The 22262-nt window shown below is 41.1% G+C and overlaps 1 protein-coding gene across 32 annotated transcripts in view; it reads right to left on the reverse strand.

Annotated features, from left to right (window-relative positions):
- DTNA (dystrobrevin alpha) overlaps nt 1-22262 on the reverse strand; it is a 369466-nt gene that overhangs the window by 86453 nt on the left and 260751 nt on the right. For all 32 annotated transcript variants that reach the window (XM_047696397.1, XM_047696399.1, XM_047696400.1 and 29 more), the window contains one exon: nt 7088-7301. In XM_047696397.1, coding sequence (XP_047552353.1) covers nt 7088-7301 — 214 coding nt within the window. The remainder of the gene's footprint in view (nt 1-7087; nt 7302-22262) is intronic.

Genomic DNA, 22262 nt, shown 5'->3' on the forward strand with positions numbered 1-22262 from the left:
ATTAGCAAAAGTATAAACTGAAATTGCTTCATAAGTCAGTGTTTCCTTAAATCTTTTATTTCCCTTATACTTTGTTTTCTCACTCTGAAAATTTTCAAATCTTCCTAAGAGGTGACTGATTAAAAATGGAAATCAGAAAGCACTTACCCTTTGGTTTAAATACGTGCAAAGATCTGTAGAGTCTCTGTCTTAAAAACATAAATTACTTTAAAGTTTGACTCATCATAATAAAAAGTGAGTAAACTGCATTACACTGGGCTTTTTCATGACCTCACAGAGACAAACTGATTTCTTTGAACTAAGAAGGTATTGGTTTCAAGGAAAAGTTGTCTGGGAGAGAAAATCTGCTTTTGACAAGAAGGGAAAACAACAAATTGATATTGATAGGTTTGGGAGGCTAGGCTGAATTCGAGACAGAATGTAAATTTTTTCCAGGTTGCCAAGCCAGTTTCCTGTTTGAAATGATAGAATCCCATGATAAATTTTAAGTCCTTGAAAATGGATTTGAATTCTGACTGATTCTTTTTGGAACAGGCTGCAGGAATTATTTTTCTATTTAAGAGTACTAAAACGAGAAACTCTTCTTATACCAACAAATTTCACAAAAACATTTGGTAAGCATTTTCATGAGCATAGAACTCAAATTGCTCTTTCTCACACATTTTGGTGGCTTAATTAACTGAGAAAATTGTTTCCTCCTCTGGCTTTCACAACACGCCTCTATCATAACTCATGTCTTTATCTGGGAATATTTTGTTCATATGGATCCCTGATTTTGTAACTCAACAGATATTTATTGACAATGCCTTACAGGTTGGGGCTATAAAGGTGAATAAAGTATGGCTCCTACCCCCCAAGTTGGCTCATAGTCTGTTGGACAAAAAGAGTCAAAACCAGTTAATTTTAATACACATTTTTAAAAGGGTGGGGATCTCACCTTTCTCGTCTTTCATCCCCAGCATAATGTGTGTGGCACTTAGCGCAAAGCAAGCTCTTAATACATGTTAATTAAATAAATAAATGTACATGTGAAAAGAAATTTTGATCTACCACTTAAGTTTTATATTGAGAAATGCTGAGTTTTGGGGTGAAGTTACAAAAAATTGACCTTACGTCCTCAATTTTAGATTGTGCACTTGTGTGACACCTTGATTTTTGAAGTGATCACATCCATGATTACTCTTGTTTTTTGGGTAAGTGAAGTTAACATGTGAACAGATAGAAATCCCTCAGTGGGCTGTGGCATCTCTTTGGGTTCCCCTTCATGTTAGCAAAACATTTGGGAAAAGAATTCTTCATAACACCTCCCCATGTGAGCTTGCCAGGAGTTTCTCCAGAATGGAAGGGGCCAGAACTTTACACCTATGAAATTCCATTTGCCACTCACACCAAGTCTAAGTGTGACATAAAGGTGAGTGACATTAAGGCTGTTCATTTTATCTACAATTGTGAAACTTCTTTGAAAAAGAAGTCCTATGGTCCTATTTTAGCGACATGTAGAAAATCTTGGAACAAATTCTTTTCTACTAGAACAAAATTTTAGCGATTAGAGGAGAATGTTCTGTGGAAATCTTGAATTTAAGACATAGTAAGAAAAAAGAATCACCAGGCAAACACTATGTTAAGTATCTAGTTTTGGCCATATAGATAGTAAAAAGAAAGGAGAACATTTGGTTTTATAGACCTCTTCTTTCTTTGCTCTCACACATCCTCACAGTGTCAAATGTGAACGATACATTTCATTGGTGCACTGAGAAAGGGCCACGTACTTGTAGTACGTCCTACATTTAACATCAAAATCATCTTTAAAACTCAAAAGGCAGAAGGGTTTTGGCAGAGTTCCAGAATATTCTATATCCATGCGTCTGAAATAGCACCGTTGGTACATTTCGTAGCGCCAGGGGGTGGGGCAGGGGGGCTCAGCAGTGGGAATGGATGTTCAAATGGCTCAGCAAGGTGCAATACATCAAGCAGAGAGGAAAATACCAGGATTTTGTATTCCCTGTGAAAGACTATTATACGATAGACTTGGAGTTCTGGATGACTGTCATAAAACTGACTCGAAATCTACAATGTAATAAAAGTTAAATCCAAATATTTCCTTTACATACGCTCTGTCAGATTGTCTAAATAACAGCAAACTGGAAAGGTGAGGAATGTGAGCCTGATAAAAATATCCTGAAAAGTAGGGTAGGTCTGGGCGGGGGGAATGTACATTAATTCTCATTAAGAAAAAAGAAACAGAAAACATGAATAGAGCTGAATATATCCTGATGCCTGAAAAAAAGGATTTTTCCCCCCACTCACCTCACCTGTAGTCACACTGTGTCAAACTAGGAGGATTGTTGGCACACAGAAAATGCTGACAACACATTAGCTGTTATTACAATTAGTATATTATTACTATCATTGGAGAAGTGGCATTAATAATATAGCTTGAGGGACGCCTGGGTGGCTCAGTTGGTTAAGCGGCTGCCTTTGGCTCAGGTCGTGATCCCAGCGTCCTGGGATCGAGTCCCGTATCAGGCTCCTTGCTCGCAGGGAACCTGCTTCTCCCTCTGTCTCTGCCTGCCTCTCTGCCTACTTGTGATCTCTCTCTCTCTCTCTTTCTCTGACAAATAAATAAATAAAATCTTTAAAAAAAATATAGCTTGACATCATAGGAATGTCCCTGTTCCTTTTAATATTTATCACTATCCTACTGTGATATTCGTATGACTGAATATATGTGAAAACATTTGCTAAAAACAAGGCCACTATCACATCATCTACCTGAGAAGGACCTTCCCTAAGAAGGAAGATTCTAGTGAACTGAAAAGAGATGAAGTCAAGAGACTGAAGTTGTTCATGTTTCCCAGGGAAGTAAGAAGAGAGTAAGAGAACCACGATGATGTTTTTTGGTGAAAATAGGATACCCCCACATTAGCAGCCATAGACATCTGATTTTCTTCTCTTGTGGAGCAGAAGTAAAAATAGAGGTTATGAACCTAGGTGTCAGGCAAAGTTGGACTCACTAGTCTTGGCAAGATACTAGAGATTTAGGAGGACTTGATTTCAGAAAAAGAATGAGAAGAAATCAGTGTGATGAGCTAAGAAAAGTCAATCATTGATCTTCATTTCATTCATTCATTCACAAGTTCATTCTGAGCTGGATACGGTCTCAGGGCTGTGCATGTAAAGAGACACGACCCCGCTTGGCAATAGTTTGCGGGGGGCGGTCATACACACAGTAAGACAAGCACCGTAATGGAAGAGCGGATTCATGTGTGAGGAACAGTGGGGTCGGGGCCAGTGGGAGTCAGCTCAGCCAGGAGAGGGGAAGGGCTTCCCAGTGGACCAGTTCTGTGACGACCCCCCGCCCCGCCCCGAAGGCCACTATAGACTTCTAAGAATTAATATCAAGATCACAATTATCCCTCCATAAATCTGTTGAAAAAAAAAATATTGTCATCTTGTAACTTGCTGCCATGTTGTTTTACTGTCGTTACTTTCTATTTCCTTAAAAATAACAGTAACGGTGAGAAGAAAAGCTGCTTCCAGGTGGTCAGCAAATAAGGGAAGGCAGTAGGCTCATTCCTGAGGTGTGCAGAAGAAAGAGACAAGATGGAGAGAAAGGCTCAGGCTGTTTCCCAATATCTTTCTTCCCTTTCGTACCTGCTCCCTAATTTTGACACCTTTTTTCCCACTCTTCCCAGGTGTATCCGCCCATTTTCCAGTGTCTGGGGTGGAAAGACCTGTTAGCAGTCGGCTGGTAATCGATGACAGCTTGACTCCTGCTAGGTACAGACATTTTTAGAAGGGAAGTCAGGAAGAACAAAAATCTTCTAGACTCAAGAGCCTGACTATTCAGAGACAGAATGACAAGCATAATTAGAGCCATTGGGCACACATGCTAGGTCCTAACATTCTAGAAATCATCCTGCATATGCAGCTATGCACTCTCTACCTCCTAAGAGGCTAACTTGGCGGAGACAACTTAGAACCAGAAGCCTGACCGCAGTCTGCAGTAAGCATGCCCATGTGAAAACTGAGAGCAAGGTGTTTTTTGGGGGGAGAGAAGGAAGGAGTGCTGTTTTGGGGAACTATGCTGTGAGAAGGCAAGTCTGGCTCTCAGGGCCACAGCCAAGCGCAGTGGGCTTTGAACCTCGTTTCAAGTTACCATTGTCATGGCAGACTCCGCCTCACTGGGTCTGGTGAATTTTAAGGCACTACTAAAACAATGACCAAGTTTCTCTGAATGCAATTTCTTATTCTCATTCTTCATGAATTTATTTATTTATTTATTTTTTAAAAAAAGATTTTATTTATTTATTTGTCAGAGAGAGAGAGGGAGAGAGAGCAAGCACAGGCAGACAGAATGGCAGGCAGAGGCAGAGGGAGAAGCAGGTTCCCTGACGAGCAAGGAGCCCGATGTGGGACTCGATCCCAGGACGCTGGGATCAGGACCTGAGCCGAAGGCAGCTGCTTAACCAACTGAGCCACCCAGGCGTCCCTTCTTCATGAATTTAAATTGCTATACTTTCTTTTTTAAAAAATGTATATAGATGACCTCTTTAGAATGCAGGATTTAATTTTTATTTTAGAGTTTTTCCCCCTGGTTTTTATATGTTCATTTAAATTACCGCACATGAGAGAAAATCTCCCAAATGTTTCAGTGATTCTATAAGAGCAACAACCTATCTTTGATGTACGAGGGCTCATTCACATCTACCAACATGCAGAAGGCTTCCTTAAACACTTGGGTTCTGTCGTGGGATAGGTGGTAGGAAGTGACACCAGATTTCCACACTGGATCTCTTTGGAGAAATAGGAGTTGACTATTTTAAGAAATGGAATTGAACATTCATTTTATTCTTAAGTTTTTCTTCTTACATTCACTTCTAAGTGAATATTTCCGGTTATATTCTCTTCCCAGTTAGTGATGCTTCCTTATGGCGCACATCTCACATCGTCTAGAATTTCAAAAGCCATCAGATGGAAATGTGAGTATCAGCAGAACTGCCTATACTCATTTGCTATGCCAAGAGAGAGAAGGCAGAAGTATCTGTAGATGGGGGTCTCTACGTGGATGTGTCTGTAGATCTGTAAAATGAGATTTCTCCATGTGGATGTTTAAAAAAATCTACTATAATGAGATTATTGGAAGTATACATCAGGGTCCTTTTTATCTGTAAGAAGAGGAAGAGCCAAACAAATAATTCCATTTGAATATTCATGTCAATGTTTCCTTACCTTGGGATAGTCCATAAGCTTAGCACTCATCAATCTTGAACTAATTATCAGTAGCTGTTTAGAGAATATATCCAGGTCATTTTTTTCAAAGTGATCTTCCCAATATTTCCAAACAGAAATAAAAAACTAACTCTATTGTATATTTCTCAAGACATGAGAAGTATTGAGGAATGGTCTGTTGTATATTTCTCAAGACATGAGAAGTACTGAGGTACAGTATATTGTATCATATAAAATATAAGATATGTATATATCACATCTCTCATGTATTTCATAAAATCCCCCTTCCTTATTGTTAATCTGGCCCCATTTCTGTACTTACAGAGAGGATACAAATTATTTTTTACCTTTGAGCCCTTACGAATCCTTCAGGAATACTCTAAGATTTGGCAAAAATTTTAGTTCTCTTTTTATATTTTCCATTGTTCCACTTAAAACAAATAAGTGCCCTGAAGATGTTAGCGGTGAGTCTGGAAGCTTCTGTGCTCTTGTCAAGGGGGCAGGATGGAAATGTCCTTAGAGTCATTCCATAGCCTGGTTCCATTCTGTCACCTGTCATGTGGAACCATAGCCTCCCCTACTTGACTGCCACTCGGTTACCATAGTGATTAGGCCAAAGCAGTACATCAGTTCTGAAGTCTGCATAGGCTAAGCATGGGATCTATCAAGCTGGACTGCTTATTTTAGAACTGTTTATTTCAACTCGAGAATTACTCAAAATATAAACATCCCAAGACAATAATCTACACTGGTCAAACTGAGCACAAATAATTCTTTTACCACTCTAGGCTGTAAAGTGACAGCTGGTGACTTTTATGAGTGGCATAATAACATTAGCTGGGCTGGAACATCTCCAGTGCCGGGCTTCAATATTCCCAGGCATTGGCCAGACAATGAGACTAAGCAAAATCTTTCGAGAGTCTTAAAATGTGATCGCTGAAAGGTCAAGTTAGCAATTTTCCTTTTTAATATTCAAAACCAGTAGTGAAAGTGGAGATGTTGATACTATATCTGGACTAGAGGCTATCAGCAAAAGACCTTTTGAAATCTTAGGCTGATAAAGTAATTCAGGGGAGTTTTTACAATTCACAAGGCTGCCACATATGCCTTGGAAAAGAAATCTTAGCTGAATACCTAAATCCCTACTCTGCCCCTAACCAGTCGAGAGGCACTGGACAAGCCACAGTCTCTTTGTGCTTCAGGTCTTTCATCTGTAAAATGAGAGATTTGGAAGAACAATCTTTAATATTTCAGCCAGCTCTGAAATCCTCTGATTCTATGAGAAGAAATTATAAGATAATGAGGCTGAGTTTCAACTGTCTTGTGTGGACGGCATGACATGGTTTTAGATGGCACATTATTGACGGATCCCGTAATGCAAGTCATGGTTACTTTCACCAGGCTGGTCAGGAAACCCTTGTCAATTTCTGTCTGTTTGCTCTAGGGTCTTGTTATGACACCTCAGAAACACTGTCTTAGACAATCTGCAAAGAAGAGAGTTAAAAACATCCTCCCACTTTATGCTTTATTGAACTGCTCCATAGGCATGCCATCATGCCACACTTTCAGACAACCATAGCTTCTAGGAAGCATTGGATGAGTTAAATAAAGGTCAGCCTAGAAAATACAACTGTCCTCAACTTCCTATGGCTCTATTTTACTCCCTAGTTTTTCTCCAGAGCATTTGAAATGGACGTCACACACAGAGCGACTTTATTGAGGTAAGTGTCTGGTCAAGAAAAAAAGAGGTGGTTGGTTACCTGCAGAAAATTATTTGGAAGAAAGACCAAGAAGGACAAGAGGAAGGAGAGACCAAACATGTGGAGAGGAACAGATATCCGAAGAGAGAGCTTACGGGTCAAAGGCCGCCAGCAGGAAGTTAAGCAGGAGGCTGATGGACTGCTCCACCTGGATTTGGTGAGTGGTTGGCATCCGCTTGTTGAGCTGGTAGAAAATGGTGGACAGCACGGCCTCCAAGCGGGCCACACTGAGTTCTATGTTCGGGTCCAGGTTGTTCAGAGCATTTTCCCGCAATGCTTCTATGACGTTCCAAATGTCCACCAGGTGCACTACACACAATTAAAGCAGAGGGAACACATCAGCCCAAAATGCGGGGAAAGGTTAAGTTCATTATTTTACACGTACTGTCGGCCTGGTTTTGTCGAGGACCCTCACAGCCTTCAATACGGGATCGACTTCTGTAGGGGTTGACACAGTTGTTACGACACAGTAAATGTACAGAGACAAAGAAGAGCTCAAAGACTTGATATGTATAATAGCAAGAAAATCATTTCCTGAAAACCACAGTAGATGGTTATTGCCAATCTTCAAAATGACCCTTGAAATACAACTACTATCTTTATGTTACGTGAGAGAAAGTGAGGGAAGTTAACTGACAAATGCCAAGGTCCAAGGCCAGTGGACGGCAAAACTGGCATTCAAATCCATTTCTCTCTGACTTTTTAAAAATATTGAGATCTGTGTGCTATGATGAGCGCTGTGAAATGTGTAAACCTGGCGATTCACAGACCTGTACCCCTGGGGATAAAAATACATTATATGTTTATTAAAAATTTTAAAAATTAAATTAAAAAATTTGAAAAAAATATTGAGATGTACCTGACATACAACATCATGTAAGTTTAAGTGTAAGGTGTACGACATGTTGATTTTGATACATTTCTGTATTGCAATGTGATCGCCACTGGAGCATTAGCGAACATGTCATGTCCCATAATTACCATTTCTTTTTCTGTGGTGAGAGCATTTACGATCTAGTTTCTTAGCAACTTTGAAGTATACAGCACTTGTGATTAAAATTAACAAGTCTATCTGGCTTGAAAGCATTTTTCCAAGGCACACACTGACCCCTTAAAAGAAAGAGCAAACCACACTCAAATTCTAGTGTTTGAAAAGATATCGAACCTGCATTTATTTAAAATATTTTCATTTATTTATATACTTTTCATAGTATAAGGTTTGAAATAAAGGGGGAAAAGTTAAGGAAGGCAGGAAGAGAGGCAGGGGAAAAAGGAAAAGTAATCTCTAGAAGGCAGCAGCAGAACTTAATCACAGATCCCTTGACTAACCTGGTCAAGAACAAACAGTTCTTTGGCTTATATTATTGAGTAGCTCACCAAGCTGAAGTCATGGTTAGTTTCACTAGGATATCAAGAATTTCATTTCTCTTTCTTCCCTGTTTGTGCTGAGGTCTTGTTATAACATTCCAGAAACCATCTCCACAATCAAGACAGTGAACATCTCTATCAGCCCTAAAAGTTTCCTCCTGTTCCTTTTAATTCACCCCACTTCCCATCCCAGGCAACCACAGATAGACCTTCCAAGATGCTTTTCTAGAATTTTATATAGCTGGAATTATACAGTATGTACTTTTTTTTTGGGGGGGGGGGGGTCTGGATTCTTTTACTTGGTATAATTATCTTGAAACTCATCTGTGCTGTTGCATGTAACAATAGTTTCTTCCTTTACACCGTTGAGCAGTACTCTTTTGTATGGATAGGTCACAATTTGGTTATCAACTCACCTGCTGATGGACACTTGGGTTGTTTCAGTTTTGGGTGATCATGAATGAAGTTGCTATGAACAATCTTGCACAAATGTTTGTATTGACATATGCTTCCATTTCTGTTGGTAAATACTTGGAAATGAAGTGCCTAGGTGGTATGGTCAGTGTACATTTAATTTCTGAGAAACTTCCCAAGTGTTTTCCAACATAGTTGTACTATTTTCCACCCACAACAACAAGGTATGAGAATTCCAGTTTCTCTACAGTGACACCAAATTTAAGGTTCGCTTTTCATGACACCTTTGCATTTGAAAACAAATCTGTTGTCTTTCTCAGTGAAATACGTACTTATGTTTCAGTTCCTGAGAAATGAGCACTCTATATATGCTTTCCTACCAACACCCAAGTTTTAGTTTCCTACCTCTTTGCTCATGTGTAACATTATATTTAAAAAACAACACTAACATATATATTGAATTCTGGGCTTGGGAATCTTCCAATAAACACTGGATTTGAAGTCTGAACACCTACGTCCAAACATGGCTCTCCTCCTACAAGTGCATGCCCTCTTAACCTCAGAGACTTGGAGCTTTATTTTCCTCATCTACAAAGCAGGGAAGGTATTCCTTAAATGGGAAAAAAATCATGAAGTCAGTTGTGGGAGTGCCTGATACACCGAGACAGCACATTACACTTGAACAAATGAACAATGTAAATCATGTAAAAAAAACAAACCCCAAAACCAAACAAACACAACTTTTGTAGCATATCTCTGATTTGGGATAGAAGAATGCAAATCACTTTCTAACTGAAATACTTAAATGTTTATTAGATTTGGAGCAATTCAGATTTATGTGATGGCAAATTTGTTATCTTTTCTGGATATCACACAACAAGGAAATTTATTTCTTTTTTTTTTTCCAAAAATTTTACTTATTTATTTGACAGAGAGACACAGCAAGAGAGGGAACACAAGCAGGGGGAGTGGGAGAGGGAGAAGCAGGCTTCCCACTGAGCAGGGAGCCTGATGTGGGGTTCGATCCTGAGGCCCTAGGATCATGACCTGAGCCAAAGGCAGACACTTAACAACTGAGCCACCCAGGCGTGCCAGAAATTATTTGTTTCTTAATGCTTTTCATCCAGTTTTTCAATTTGGCAACCAAACTACTTCCAAGGAGAGGGCATCTATAAGTTGTTTATTTATTTAATTTCTTGAGGAATTAAATTAATTTCTGTGGGAACTGGAATTCCTATATTTATTCCCTTTATGCTTCATCTAGAGATTCTCTGGATCTAGTCCTTGGGGATTTGTCTGGGTTCAGAATGCGAAGATGTTGTTCCTGCCTCAGAGAACTAACAGTCAGGTGGGGATAGAGACATGATTCACAATCACACAGATAATCAGAAATGATGGCCTAGCATGACAGACAGGGTGCTAGGTAGAAAATGGGATTAGGAGATGGTTTGCGAAGAGGCCAGAGGACAAGATAAGGCTGGAGGAGCCCTGTAGCTCTGGCAGGTATTTGAGTCTTTATGCTGACAGTATGAAGACACGGGTTTTAAATAGAGTGACATGCTCAGAAATGCAGCTTAAAGACATCATTTCAGACTGTAAGGGAAGAGAGTAATTGACATGGACAGGCGTGCAGGGCAGAAGTGGCTGGAGCCTGCTGCTGTGGTCCCAGGAAAGATGGTGGTATTATTTCTTTTTCTTCCTTTCTTTCTTTTAAATATTTTATTTATTTATTTGTCAGAGAGAGAGAGAGTGCACAGGCAGAGAGAGGTAGAGGCAGAGGGTGAAGCAGGCTCCCTGCTGAGAAAGGAGCCCGATGTGGGACTCGATCCCAGGACACGGGGATCATGACCCGAACCGAAGGCAGCCACTTAACCGACTGAGCCACCCAGGCATCCTGTAAAGATGGTGGTATTATTTCTTAAAAGATTCATTTATTTATTTTAGAAGGGAAGAGGAGAGGCGGAGGGAGAGGGATGGAGAGACTCTCTAGCAGACTCCCCACTAAGCATGGAGCCCAACCCAGAGCTGGATTCCCTGACCCTGAAATCATGACCCGAGCCAAGACCAAGAGTTGAATGAACGACTGAGCCACCCGGGGTCCCCCCGGGATGCTGGCATTTTTGCAGAGGCATGGCAGCGCACAAAAAAGCCGTAATCACACACATTACACATACTTATCTTCCAAGAGTGGCAGAAGGCAGATTTTGTAATCACAAAGATTGAGGTTTCACTACTGGCTCCCCTGATAACTGTGGGCAAGTTATTTCTCCCCTATACATGTTATTATTTCCTTTTTAGAAATAAGGAGAGGAATCCCAACCACAGAGAGTTGTAGTGAGGAGAAAGAAAAAGTATAGACAAGTGCTAACCACAGAGTTGGCACATAGGTGCTCAATGAATGATAGCTGTTAGTGTTAAAATAATTAAACACCTTCGATTTATAGCCATACTTTCTTCTTACTAATTTACAAGATCTGTGACTCCAAACGTAAGCTTCAGCACAGTCCCCCCAAATTTAATAACCCAATTAACATGCAACTTTGCACATACACTATATAGGCACTCTAAAAGAAGCTTAAACTACATCCCAGCCATAAAAGTGGATCCTATTCAGTCTGTCATGAATTCTGAGTTGGTGGAGTTTGAACTGATTTGGACACAGTTGATCAGTAGAGGGGGGTGAGGAAGGCCCTCTTCCACAGAGACTTCTTGGAAACTTTCACTGGTAACCACTATGGGAGCTGCAGATCACAGTGCAGAACTGTGCAAGTTCCTGGACAGTATGTTCGACCAACTTCTACTGACCTTGGGCAATCTTTTAACATCCTTAAGCTTCAGTTTCCACATCTGTAAAGTGGGGACAATAAGAGTTGCTCCAGAAAAACAACAAAAAACAGCTGCTCCACTGCAGGGTTATTGAGGGGATCAAATGAGATAATCCATATAAAGCATTTCACATGGCGCTTTGTGAATAAGTTATTAAATAATTACTTAACATCCATTCATTATTTTTGAAAGGGTATCACAAGCTTTTTGCTTAATGAAATAGGAACACTAAGAAATGTGCTAAGTTGAGAGTCATAAGGAAGCTATTAGGAAGTCTGTTTGAAAAGTCTTGACAGTCATATAAACATGTTGTTTACTCTTGAGCCATCAAATCATTTTAGAAAATGGACATTTACGTTGTGCAGTGATGACTGTGCACCACTAGATGGCACTGTGCACACTTTACTAAATATCCATCAAGCTTTACTGTCCATCGGAAGCACCTATTAGGCACAGGCCTAGGAAGTGGGGTTTCCTCATCTATATTACTGCATATATTTTATACTAATATACTAGATAAAGCAACAGTTTGTATAATAAAATTATTTGGCTAACATTATCTATATCAAATATAAACATGTATTCTTAAAAGTAGTATTTAGTACTTCAGAGAATCTTAAAAATAGTGTAAATTTTGGACATCAGTAATGCCTAACAGCTTGTATTCATGAATAAATGAAAATAGACACAACTTTAATAGTTTGTCCTCAGTCCAGGCAATCTCAGGTAGGAAAGGGCTAAGTCAGAGGCTGAGGTGTGGTATATTTGCATGAGGGTAGAGAAGAGTTTGCTGTTCTCAAGTGATGTTTCTTATCTGTTTGCTGATGTTATATTATTTTCATAGGAAATGAACTCTTTAGGTCACAGCGCTGACTTAAATTCAAATATCTCTGGAAAAAGTGCAAAAAAACCAAACTCATTTATACCTAGAAAGGAATGAACTGAGGTCATAAACTTGATCGGAAATAGGAGAAGTATATAAATAGGGTAAATATGGAAGAGAGGGCAGAGCAAGGACAGGAATATCAAAAGACAACCTCAGGAGTTAGTCTGTCATTATTTAGTCCAGGACCAGGCTTCCTTGGACCACATCATCATAGAGATTGGGTCAAGGTCAGTGAATCTAAGGAAAAAAAATTTTTTTAAGCACTTAGGGAAAAAAGGAAAAAAAAGCTTAAGCACTTGGATCTCAAAATTCCCAAGCCTACTTTCTACTACTTACCAATTCCAAAATTTAGGAAGGCGGGAAAGGCTTTCCACAAAGCTCTCCAGGTGATTCTGACAATCTTATAAAACTTTAGAAGTCTTTCAGAGGGCTTGAAGCTGGGGAAGGTCAGTGAACAATCATAGTGACTTTTTAACTCTGGTCATTTTGAAGTGGTGGTTTTTCACGGCGGCCGCAGGCTGGAAAGCCCTACAGGTTGTAGAACAGCTCCTTGGGGCTGCTGCTCTTGGACTGCACTCAGAGCCCCAAGGCACTAGGCTTGTTAGAAATGCACAAGCATAGGCCCCCAACCCTGATCTGGAGAATCAGAATCTGCATTTTTTTTAAGATATTTTTTATTTATTTGACAGAGAGAGAGAAAGAGAGAGAGAGGTCACAAGCAGGCAGAGAGAGAGGGGGAAGCAGGCTCCCAGCCGAGCAGAGAGCCCGATGCAAGGCTCGATCTCAGGACCCTGGGATCATGACCTGAGCCAAAGGTAAAGGCTTTAACCCACTGAGCCACCCAGGCGCCCCCAGAATCTGCATTTTAACAACATTCCCAGGCAGTTTAAGAATGACAAACAGGCTGGAAGTCAGTGGTTCTCTGTCCTTGGCAACAAGAGAGGCTGCTATGTTCTTCTTTTTTTTAATTAATATTTCATTTATTTGGGACACATGGGTGGCTCAATTGGTTAAGCATCTGCCTTCAGCTCCGGTCAGCATCCCAGGGTCTTGGGATTGAGTCCGTGTGAGGCTCCTTGCTCAGTGGGGAGTCTTTTTCTCCCTCTGCCTGCTGCTCCCCCTGCTTGTGGGTTCTTTCTCTCTCTCTGACAAATAAATAAAACCTAAAAAAAAAAAAGATTTCATTTATTTGAGCGTGTGAACACATGCGCGCTCGAGAGTGAGAGCAAAAGCGAGAGTGAGAGAGAGCATATGAGGGTTGGGGTGAGTAGGGACGGAGGGAGAGGGAGAAGCAGACTCCCTAGGGATCAAGACTGGGAGAAAAGTAATTTGCATTAGGTTGGGAATTGAACATAAACTGTTGGTATGCCACTGGGAATATCCTCTAGCGTGCAGATGGGGCGTGGATGTGTGTGCACACTCATGCATACACCCTGTCAACCCCCATCTATGCTGGCCATCCAGGCTTAAAGTGATGGTGACTGTTGTTCACGGCTTGCTTAGGACAAGTTTTCCAGTCTCTGATACACACAGGTAAAAGTAGGGAGAATTCTGATGCTGACTTACTCATCCAATCCCACTACAAAGGAGCTAGGTTATTTCTCCAAAAAACTTGTCCAGATCTTCCCTCCCTAGAGCCAAGCTCCCTGACTTTCAGGAAAATTCCCAGCATGAATTGCCAATTGTGACCCCTCGGTAGAGCATGAGAACCACGTGCAGGCGGTATTTCTGATTCCTTTATACTGCAGGTCTGATGCGCCAAATTGTGTTCCTTCACACAGTGGATTATTAAACTTTGTTTGCAGGCTTCTAGGAAAGTTATTAATGGAGAGTCATTCTTTCAGTTTTCCAATAAAGTTCTGGTGCCCTTAGCACTAAAAGATGAGCACACAGAGCAGCACTGTCTTTTTCCTATGCCAGCTCTCAAATGCAAAGTTTCACTCACTATTCTAAATATCAAGTAGACTTTAGGTGAGAATGCTTTCAGGGAGCTTCCCGTGTGGGTCAGACTGCCACGTGCGTAGGGTGTGAGGAGGTGGGGAGAAGAACCTACCTCCTTATGGAACAACTCCAGGTTCCTCTTTAAGCTCATTACATTGCCAGCGCACTAACTCGCTTTTCTTAACCTTCCATACCAGAGGCTAACAACTTCATTTTATTCACTGAAGAAGTACTTATCAGCTCTTATTATGTCACAGCCCTCTTCTGGCTTCTAGAATTAGTGTGAACAAGACAGGTCCCTGAAGACACAGACTCACAGGTGGAAGAGGACTGTGGGATCTAGTGAACAAAGGCGTAGAGTACTCGACAAGTCTAGCTTCTCTTCCAGAGAAAAACAGGCTCAGAAATCATAGACTTGGATTCAGGTGTTTCTTCATTTGTACAACAGGAATAATAATATCCAACTTTCTTATCTTACAGGTGTTCTGGGGAACAACAAAAATCACATGGAGAACACTTAGTAAACTCTAAAGCGCCATATGCATTTTAGGCATTGTTCTTATTTTTGAGAGAAAACAGGCATTAACATTTACTGTCATATTCAGATAAGACTATAATCTCCCAATTTTTTGTTCTACTCTGTCAGTGATAAAGATTTCTGTCCCTTCATACAAGCTTTCTTCTACAATTTCAGGTTGGTTTTCCTCTTACCAGGTGTGACGACGTTTTAAATCCAGCGAGACTGTATCACAGCAATGAGTTTAGCTCACATTCAGATCAAACACTTATCTCAAAATTCAGAGAACATCAGCTCATGAGAAGAAAAGAATATTTCAGCGTGTCACTAACTTACCCTACACGTATTGCATGTACAAGCATTAACCTACAGAATAAAACTGCTGTGTACGTACAGAACTGGGAATGGAAGCATATTTTCAAAAGAAATGAAATCCAGCCAATAATTTTAAAGATTCTACACTATATGGTGCTTCATGTTAGAGGGCACTAGACCAAAGATGAGAACCTGGCGAGGAAAGAGGCTGTAATTCCCATGGGGAAAGACCTGTTCAGATGGCTTAGCTAAAGATCAAGATGAGACACTATGTCATCAAAAGCCCATATCCTTTGGGCAGATTTAAAAAAAAAAAACAAAAAACCAAAAAACCCAAAACTACTGGAGCTGAAAATACAGGGATGCTATTGCAGGCTGGAAACTTTGGAAAGGTTCAAAGGAGGAGGTGGTAGGGCTCAAGCTGGTTCCTGAATCACAGTAGGATCTCACTACATAAAGAGGGTGGGGATGGATACTCCAGGAAGAAGGTGACCTAGTGACTGATAGCAGAGAGCCGCGAATGAAGAAGGGGCAACCACATCTTCTACTAACTTGTTGGGGCTAGCAGAATTTGCTTGCTGGGTGTACCAGAAAGTGGGGTCTGTAACTTTGTAACCTTTCCTTATTGGCCATTATTTAACAATTCTCTAATTTTTCAGTAATCAAATAGAGAGATGGAGAATTTGCTTCCCATCAAGTTTAACACTAAATTTCATTTTCAAAATACCATGTGAGTTAATTCCATCCTGGTCTACAGCCAACCAGTCCAGTGGTGAGAATCAAAAGTGCTCTTTGGAGCAATGAGCAGGTCTCAAACTGTGGCCTCTGATTCCATAGTTCTGGAGTTTGGTCACGGGATCCCCAGTTTCTCCTGCTCCTTGGGTGATTTTGAAAAGCAAGGATGTTTGAGAACCACGGCTGTGGAGCATGACTTAAAGAGATGAGAGAAAAGGAGAACAGGAAATTGATGCTCATTTGAGTTGGAGGAATTTATTTAAAAGATATCACAAGAATCCTGGGAACAAGGATTGTGGTCAAGAAAGCCATGTGCAAATTGTCTAGTTGTTAAGATTTTCTCAAATAAATAATTTATTTTTATGCCCTCATGTAGGCTTTTGATCATGACAAAACAGTGTTTAAAAAGCTCTTAGGGAAGAGAAATTCAGTTAAGTGGTATGCTTTGCCAGGGTCAAGAAATGCATTTTGATGTGATTACACTGAAGAGATTAGCCACATTGACCAAAAACTGAGTTGGGAAAGAAAATGTTAAGAAAACACAATTTTTGTATTTGATTTCCATTCATGAGCCATGAGATATATCTTTCAATATATGAATCGAAACTACATCCAAATAACTCACCAAATTATTTTATGCTTCTGAAGTCAACACTCCTTTGCACCTACATTATATACCTTTATCACCAAGACTGCTCTCTGTGCTAAGGATCCTTGGAGAGAAGCATCATAGCTTACAAAGATGATACTTTAGTTTCACTTTAATTTCCCGGGTAAGATGCATGATGGAAGAGAGCTTCAGGAAAAGGTCTACAACATATTTTTGGCATAAAATCAAGTAGGATATCAGGCCAATCCTCAGAGGCCCTGACAGTACATCTATTGTCCATTAGGAAAAAAGTATTCAGTTTTCCTTAAATTGTGTTTGTAGACTGGCATCATTATTCAAAATGAGGTATAGTAATTGTTGGCTCAATAGCTGTCATACCGTAAATTAAATAGAGCTGAATTCAATTGAACAAGCATTTATTAAGCCTATTATTTTCCAAGGTATTGTACCAATGATTATAAAAATAATAAGAGAAGGTAAATGAAAAAAAAAAGATCTGAACAATAACTAATTTCTCACTGCCAGTGTTTAACTTTGCTCAGAATGTATTTAATAGCTTCAGAAGCAAGAGGATCGTGTATCTTACCTCCCCTCTGGGTAGTCATTTTAGCCTTCACTAGACAGTTTGTATAGGTTTCTTCAATATGCCTTTAGCATTCCCTACATTCTAGTGCTCTAGTTTGGGCTTTTACTGCCTTCTACATAGATTTTTTTTTTAAGATTTTATTTATTCATGAGAAACAGAGAGAGGAAAGGGGGAGGGTCGAGGGAGAAGCAGACTCCCTGTGGAGCAGGGATCCCAGCACCCTGGGATCATGACCTGAGCTAAAGGCAGACGCTTAACTGACTGAGCCACCCAGGTGCCCAATGGATGGTAGTGGTGGGATTTGAACCCACACCCCCAAAGAGATTGCAGCCTTAATCCAGTGCCTTAGACTAGTCAGCCATGCTACCTGCCAAGCCTATCCTCCATAGATTTTTGTGGTAACCTTTCTTACTCATCTCTAGTTCCTGCCCTCTTCCATCTGTCCTAAGAAGTGGTGTAAGTCCCAGCTGTGGCCATACCATTCTCCATCACCTATTGAGTAAAACCCAATTTTCTAAGCTTGAAAACCAATGTTTGGACTCTAGTCTCCTTACCTTATTTATTTATTTACTTGTTTGTTTGTTTTTAAATATTTATTTATTTATTTATTTGAGAGAGAGAGAGAGAGATATCACGAGAGTGAGTTGGGGAGGGATAGAGGGAGAGAATCTTCAAGCAGACTCTCTGCTGAGTGCAGAATGGACCTGGGGGTGGACTCGGTGCTGGAATTCACAACCCATGAGACCATGACAAGGGCGAAACCAAGAGTCGGAAACCTACGGAGCCACCCAGGCACCAGTCCAGTCCCCCAATCTTTAACCTCATCTCCTACTCACCTCCAGCTTTTTCCAAGAATCTTATGCCCCAGCCACATTGGGTTTCTTATTCCAGAATACACATTGGCTTCCTTGCACGATTTATTATACTCTTTAGCAAGTACACTCTTCAGTTAACTGTCTTTCAAGGGTATTACACTCATGTATACACGAGGAAGCCCTGATACCTTCATGTGGAATTATGCTCTCCCATTTGTTGCTCCCAGACAACTTCATATATTAGATCATTTACGACACTCTGCATTTCTCAGAGTTACTAAGGGTCAAATTGTTCCCTCCACTTGTTTTTGATAAGCTCTTGACTGAACTTCAGAGGAGAGGAGGGTCTCTGAAATGATGAACTAAATTTTATGGTTGCGATCATGTGTGTTTGGAGGGAAAGGATCTGTGACTTTCATCAAGATTCTCTCAAAGATTCATAAGGAGAAAGAACCACAGCATGAGATTATAACTAACTTGAAGATGTGTACTATGTCCTGTTCATCTCTGTACTTCTCATAGCTACTTGTATATGCCTTGTTCAAACTGAGTGCTCACCAGTGCTTGGTGAATGGAGTAGGGTAGAGGGCCTACTGTTTGCCAGTCATGACATATGATCTCTAGAAGATTCGGAGAGCTCAATGAGACTCACAGAGCATGGCTTCCCGCAGTACTTTCATTATTCCTTACACACTATGACTTGAGCAGATGGCCAGAACCCTAGATGCTAGAGGTGGCATTTCAAGAAAAAGAGCAACCACGGGGCTGGCAACTGTTGAGAAACTGCTTTCCACTTTTCCTTTACAGCTGTTGCTCTCAGGGATGCTGCACCATGTGCCAATCTGGCCCCGATCAACACTGATGGACAAAGTACACGGGGTCCCTGAAGAACAGAAAAGCAGCAGTGGTGGGGAAGTGTCCTTTTTTCCTGCACTCACTCTGTACAATTTATGTATAATTAATTGTCTTTCTGCAATAAGAGTAAAAAAACGGGATAGACATGAAAATGCATTTCATTCACCCATTCAGAAAATAGTTATGACTCAGTTTCCTAGTACGTAGGAAAATTGTTTGGGAGATAGGTTAGTGTTTGGGTGAAGCAGTCTCTAGAGGGCTAATCGGCAGATTATCTGCAGTATCTTAAGTGAGGTTAAGAATATGAGAAGTGTATCTTCTGTAAGAAAAAAAAAAATTAAAAGGCAGTAGAAAACACCGATGAGGAAATGTCTAACACAGAAAGCCAAGGTGCACAGGAGGCAATGTTTCAGACCCCTGTTTGGTACCTTTTCAAAGTCTGGGCTCCGCCCCTTGCTCCAGTCCCTGCGGGAACGACGGGCAAGGTGTAGAGTTCAACTGATCTCCTCCACACAGCTGCCACCAGAGAGCACTTGCCTCAGACTCTTGCTCCAAACCTCTGATGCCCCAGCACCAAGGCCAGGGACCCGCCTCACACCTACACAAATGCAACCCAGACATAGGGGGGTGGTAGAGAGGGAGGAGCAGCTAGATTAGGACTTCCTCCTTGTGGCCCCTGGGTGGAAAGTTCTGGAGACTTTTGGGAGGTTTCTTAGAAGTTCCTGCACTGTCTGTTGGCTTTCCTCCCTTGTTCCACTTCCGCTCTGGAATGGCAAACAAGGGAGTTCCACAGAAGCCTTGTGTGGAGTCTGCTTCCTGGGAAACACGGGCTCAAGCACGGATTCTAACCAAGTCCCCATCTATCACTGGTTGAGCCCATTCAGAGTAACAAATGAGGAGAAAACGATGATTATGACCATGTTCAAAACAGATTCTAATTCTGTGTGGTCAAATTAACTCTTCCTCGACATATCCTTCTACACAATATAATAGTATCACAGTCCTATATCAGCAGTGTTGAATTTGGAAATTAAAATGTATACTTGGTCTTATGTTTGAGTTTATTATCTTTGAGAAACTAAGCTTCTCAAGGCTGATGCATTATTAGCTTTGTAGCAGGCTCGTGGTCCATGTGTTTGACAGACATCACCCGACAGGCTGTTTACCATAGCATTTGGCTAATATTTGGAGGTTAGAAGTTGAGCTCTCAATTATATGATTTGATCTGGTGTTTATTCAGGAGAAGCCATTTAAGATCTCTTGTACTATGTTCTCTTCATCTAGAATGAACAGAACTTTACAATTCCTGATAAAAAAAAGGAGGTAAAGCAGAAGTCCTAGTTGAACATCACGAATGATTAAAAACAGCTAAATAATTTGTTTCAATAGCTACAGATACATTTGATGTCTTTAACTGCCATATTTATAAGTACTTTTTTTTTCCTTCAGAAAATGACAGTTTGCTCAGGGGACTTGACAGGGAGATATAAGCTGATGAGGCAAAGTTTTAGAGTGTTTTCTACTATTTGATAGTCACAAAACCAGAAGCTTTATAATAAATAGAACATACAACTAGATTCTAAACTTGAGGTTATTCTTTTTTTTTTTTAAAGATTTTATTTATTTATTTGACAGACAGAGATCACAAGTAGGCAGAGAGAGAGAGAGAGAGGGAAGCAGGCTCCCTGCTGAGCCCAGGACCCTGAGATCATGACCTGAGCCGAAGGCAGAGGCTTTAACCCACTGAGCCACCCAGGCGCCCCTTGAGGTTATTCTAATACTAAATTTGAACACTATGTAATATTATCACCTCCTTGCCGCCCCCGCAAGGTCTAGAGTAATGCTTGGCATGCAGCAAACCCTGGTCCATATTCGTTGAATAAAAAAATGAATGAGTGGCTGCTGGTAACATGAACAAAATGTCAAGAAAGTCTCCTTGATTTAGTCCTCATGGGTCACAGGGGTGGTTCTGTGGGAGTGGCCATCTTTCCTTCCCCATCCTCCTAACTGTCTTCGGTTTCCTCTTAGTGTTTGCCAGAGCCCCACAACCCCAGGAGCCAGGCTGTAGGACAGCACCCTCTGGGTGTCCCTTCACTGCTCAGCTCAGCGGCTCTATGCCAGTCCAGCAGGTTCCCAGGAACACAGCTTGGCAGACCACTAAGGGGAGGCCACTGAATCTTACTTGCTAGATGGTGCAGGGAAGCTTGAAAGGATGCCTCTGTACATGTCACTCTTAACCAGTGGGCTGGGGCTTTTAAACATGAGGTTCTTTCCTAAACTGCGAGCGTAAAAGTATTCAGTGGTCCCAGCTCTGTGGTCTAATGCAGAAGCAGGAGGAAGGGAAGGAAGCTGGTGGCTGTTCCCTCCAGACACCCAGAAACAACTACAGGCACTGGTTCAGTTCATAGGTTGCGCAGTGGCCGAAGACTGGGAAGACGGAGCTCCTAGCAGTCTTTAAAAATAAAAGCTCTCACAAGAAAACAAAGCTCTGAATTTTAAGATCTTAAAAATAGAAGCAATGAAAGGAAAGAAGCAGCTTTAATTAAGCCTGTATCACAAGCACCAGAACCTTAACAGTATAGATTTGTTCTACCAGAAGTTCACTCTGATGAAGGGGAAACAGTTTTGCCACAGGTCCAGACAGAGTTTTCCGCTGGTCCAGGAGGAGGTTTTCCGCTGCCACATTATAAGGCATCTTGAATGGGTTTATGTTCTGCTGCTACCACCAACTTCCCCACAGGGAGTTTTTAAGGAATGTTGGATTCTAGTGCAATGCCTTTCTCTTTATTCTAAACAAGTGTCTAGAATGATCCAACATCAGGAGTGAAAATATGTATCAGAATCACTTGGAGCACAGATAATTATGCTCCAAGCCTTTGCCATCTGCCACTTATTTCCCTAACTGAACATTCCTGCTCTTCCTTTTGACTCCTTGACAGGAAAGAGTCCTATCTTTCTCCTTCAGACACATCTCTTTTTGGGGGATCTGTTTCTGTCACCTGAGTATTTCCTTTAAACTTCATTTTTTTCACCCAAGGCTCTCTATGTCATTATCTGGAAAACAGAAAAGTCAATGATGCTGAGCAATGCGGCAGGCAGAGTTCTAAGATGCCCTCTTCCTCTTCACACCTGCCCAACCCCCAAGATCCCTGGGCTTCAGTGTTGACGTACCTTCTCCATGGCTGAATCAAACACTAAATTAGGTACTGGAGTAAAGGGATTTTACAAATGTAATTAAGGTCTCAAGTCAGTTGACCTTAAGATAAGGAGATTTTCGGGGCGCCTGGGTGGCTCAGTGGGTTGGGCCGCTGCCTTCGGCTCGGGTCATGATCTCGGGGTCCTGGGATCGAGTCCCGCGTCGGGCTCTCTGCTCGGCGGGGAGCCTGCTTCCCTCTCTCTCTC

The sequence above is a fragment of the Lutra lutra genome, chromosome 12, assembly GCF_902655055.1.
Source record: "Lutra lutra chromosome 12, mLutLut1.2, whole genome shotgun sequence".
In the NCBI taxonomy this organism is placed as follows: Eukaryota; Metazoa; Chordata; class Mammalia; order Carnivora; family Mustelidae; genus Lutra; species Lutra lutra.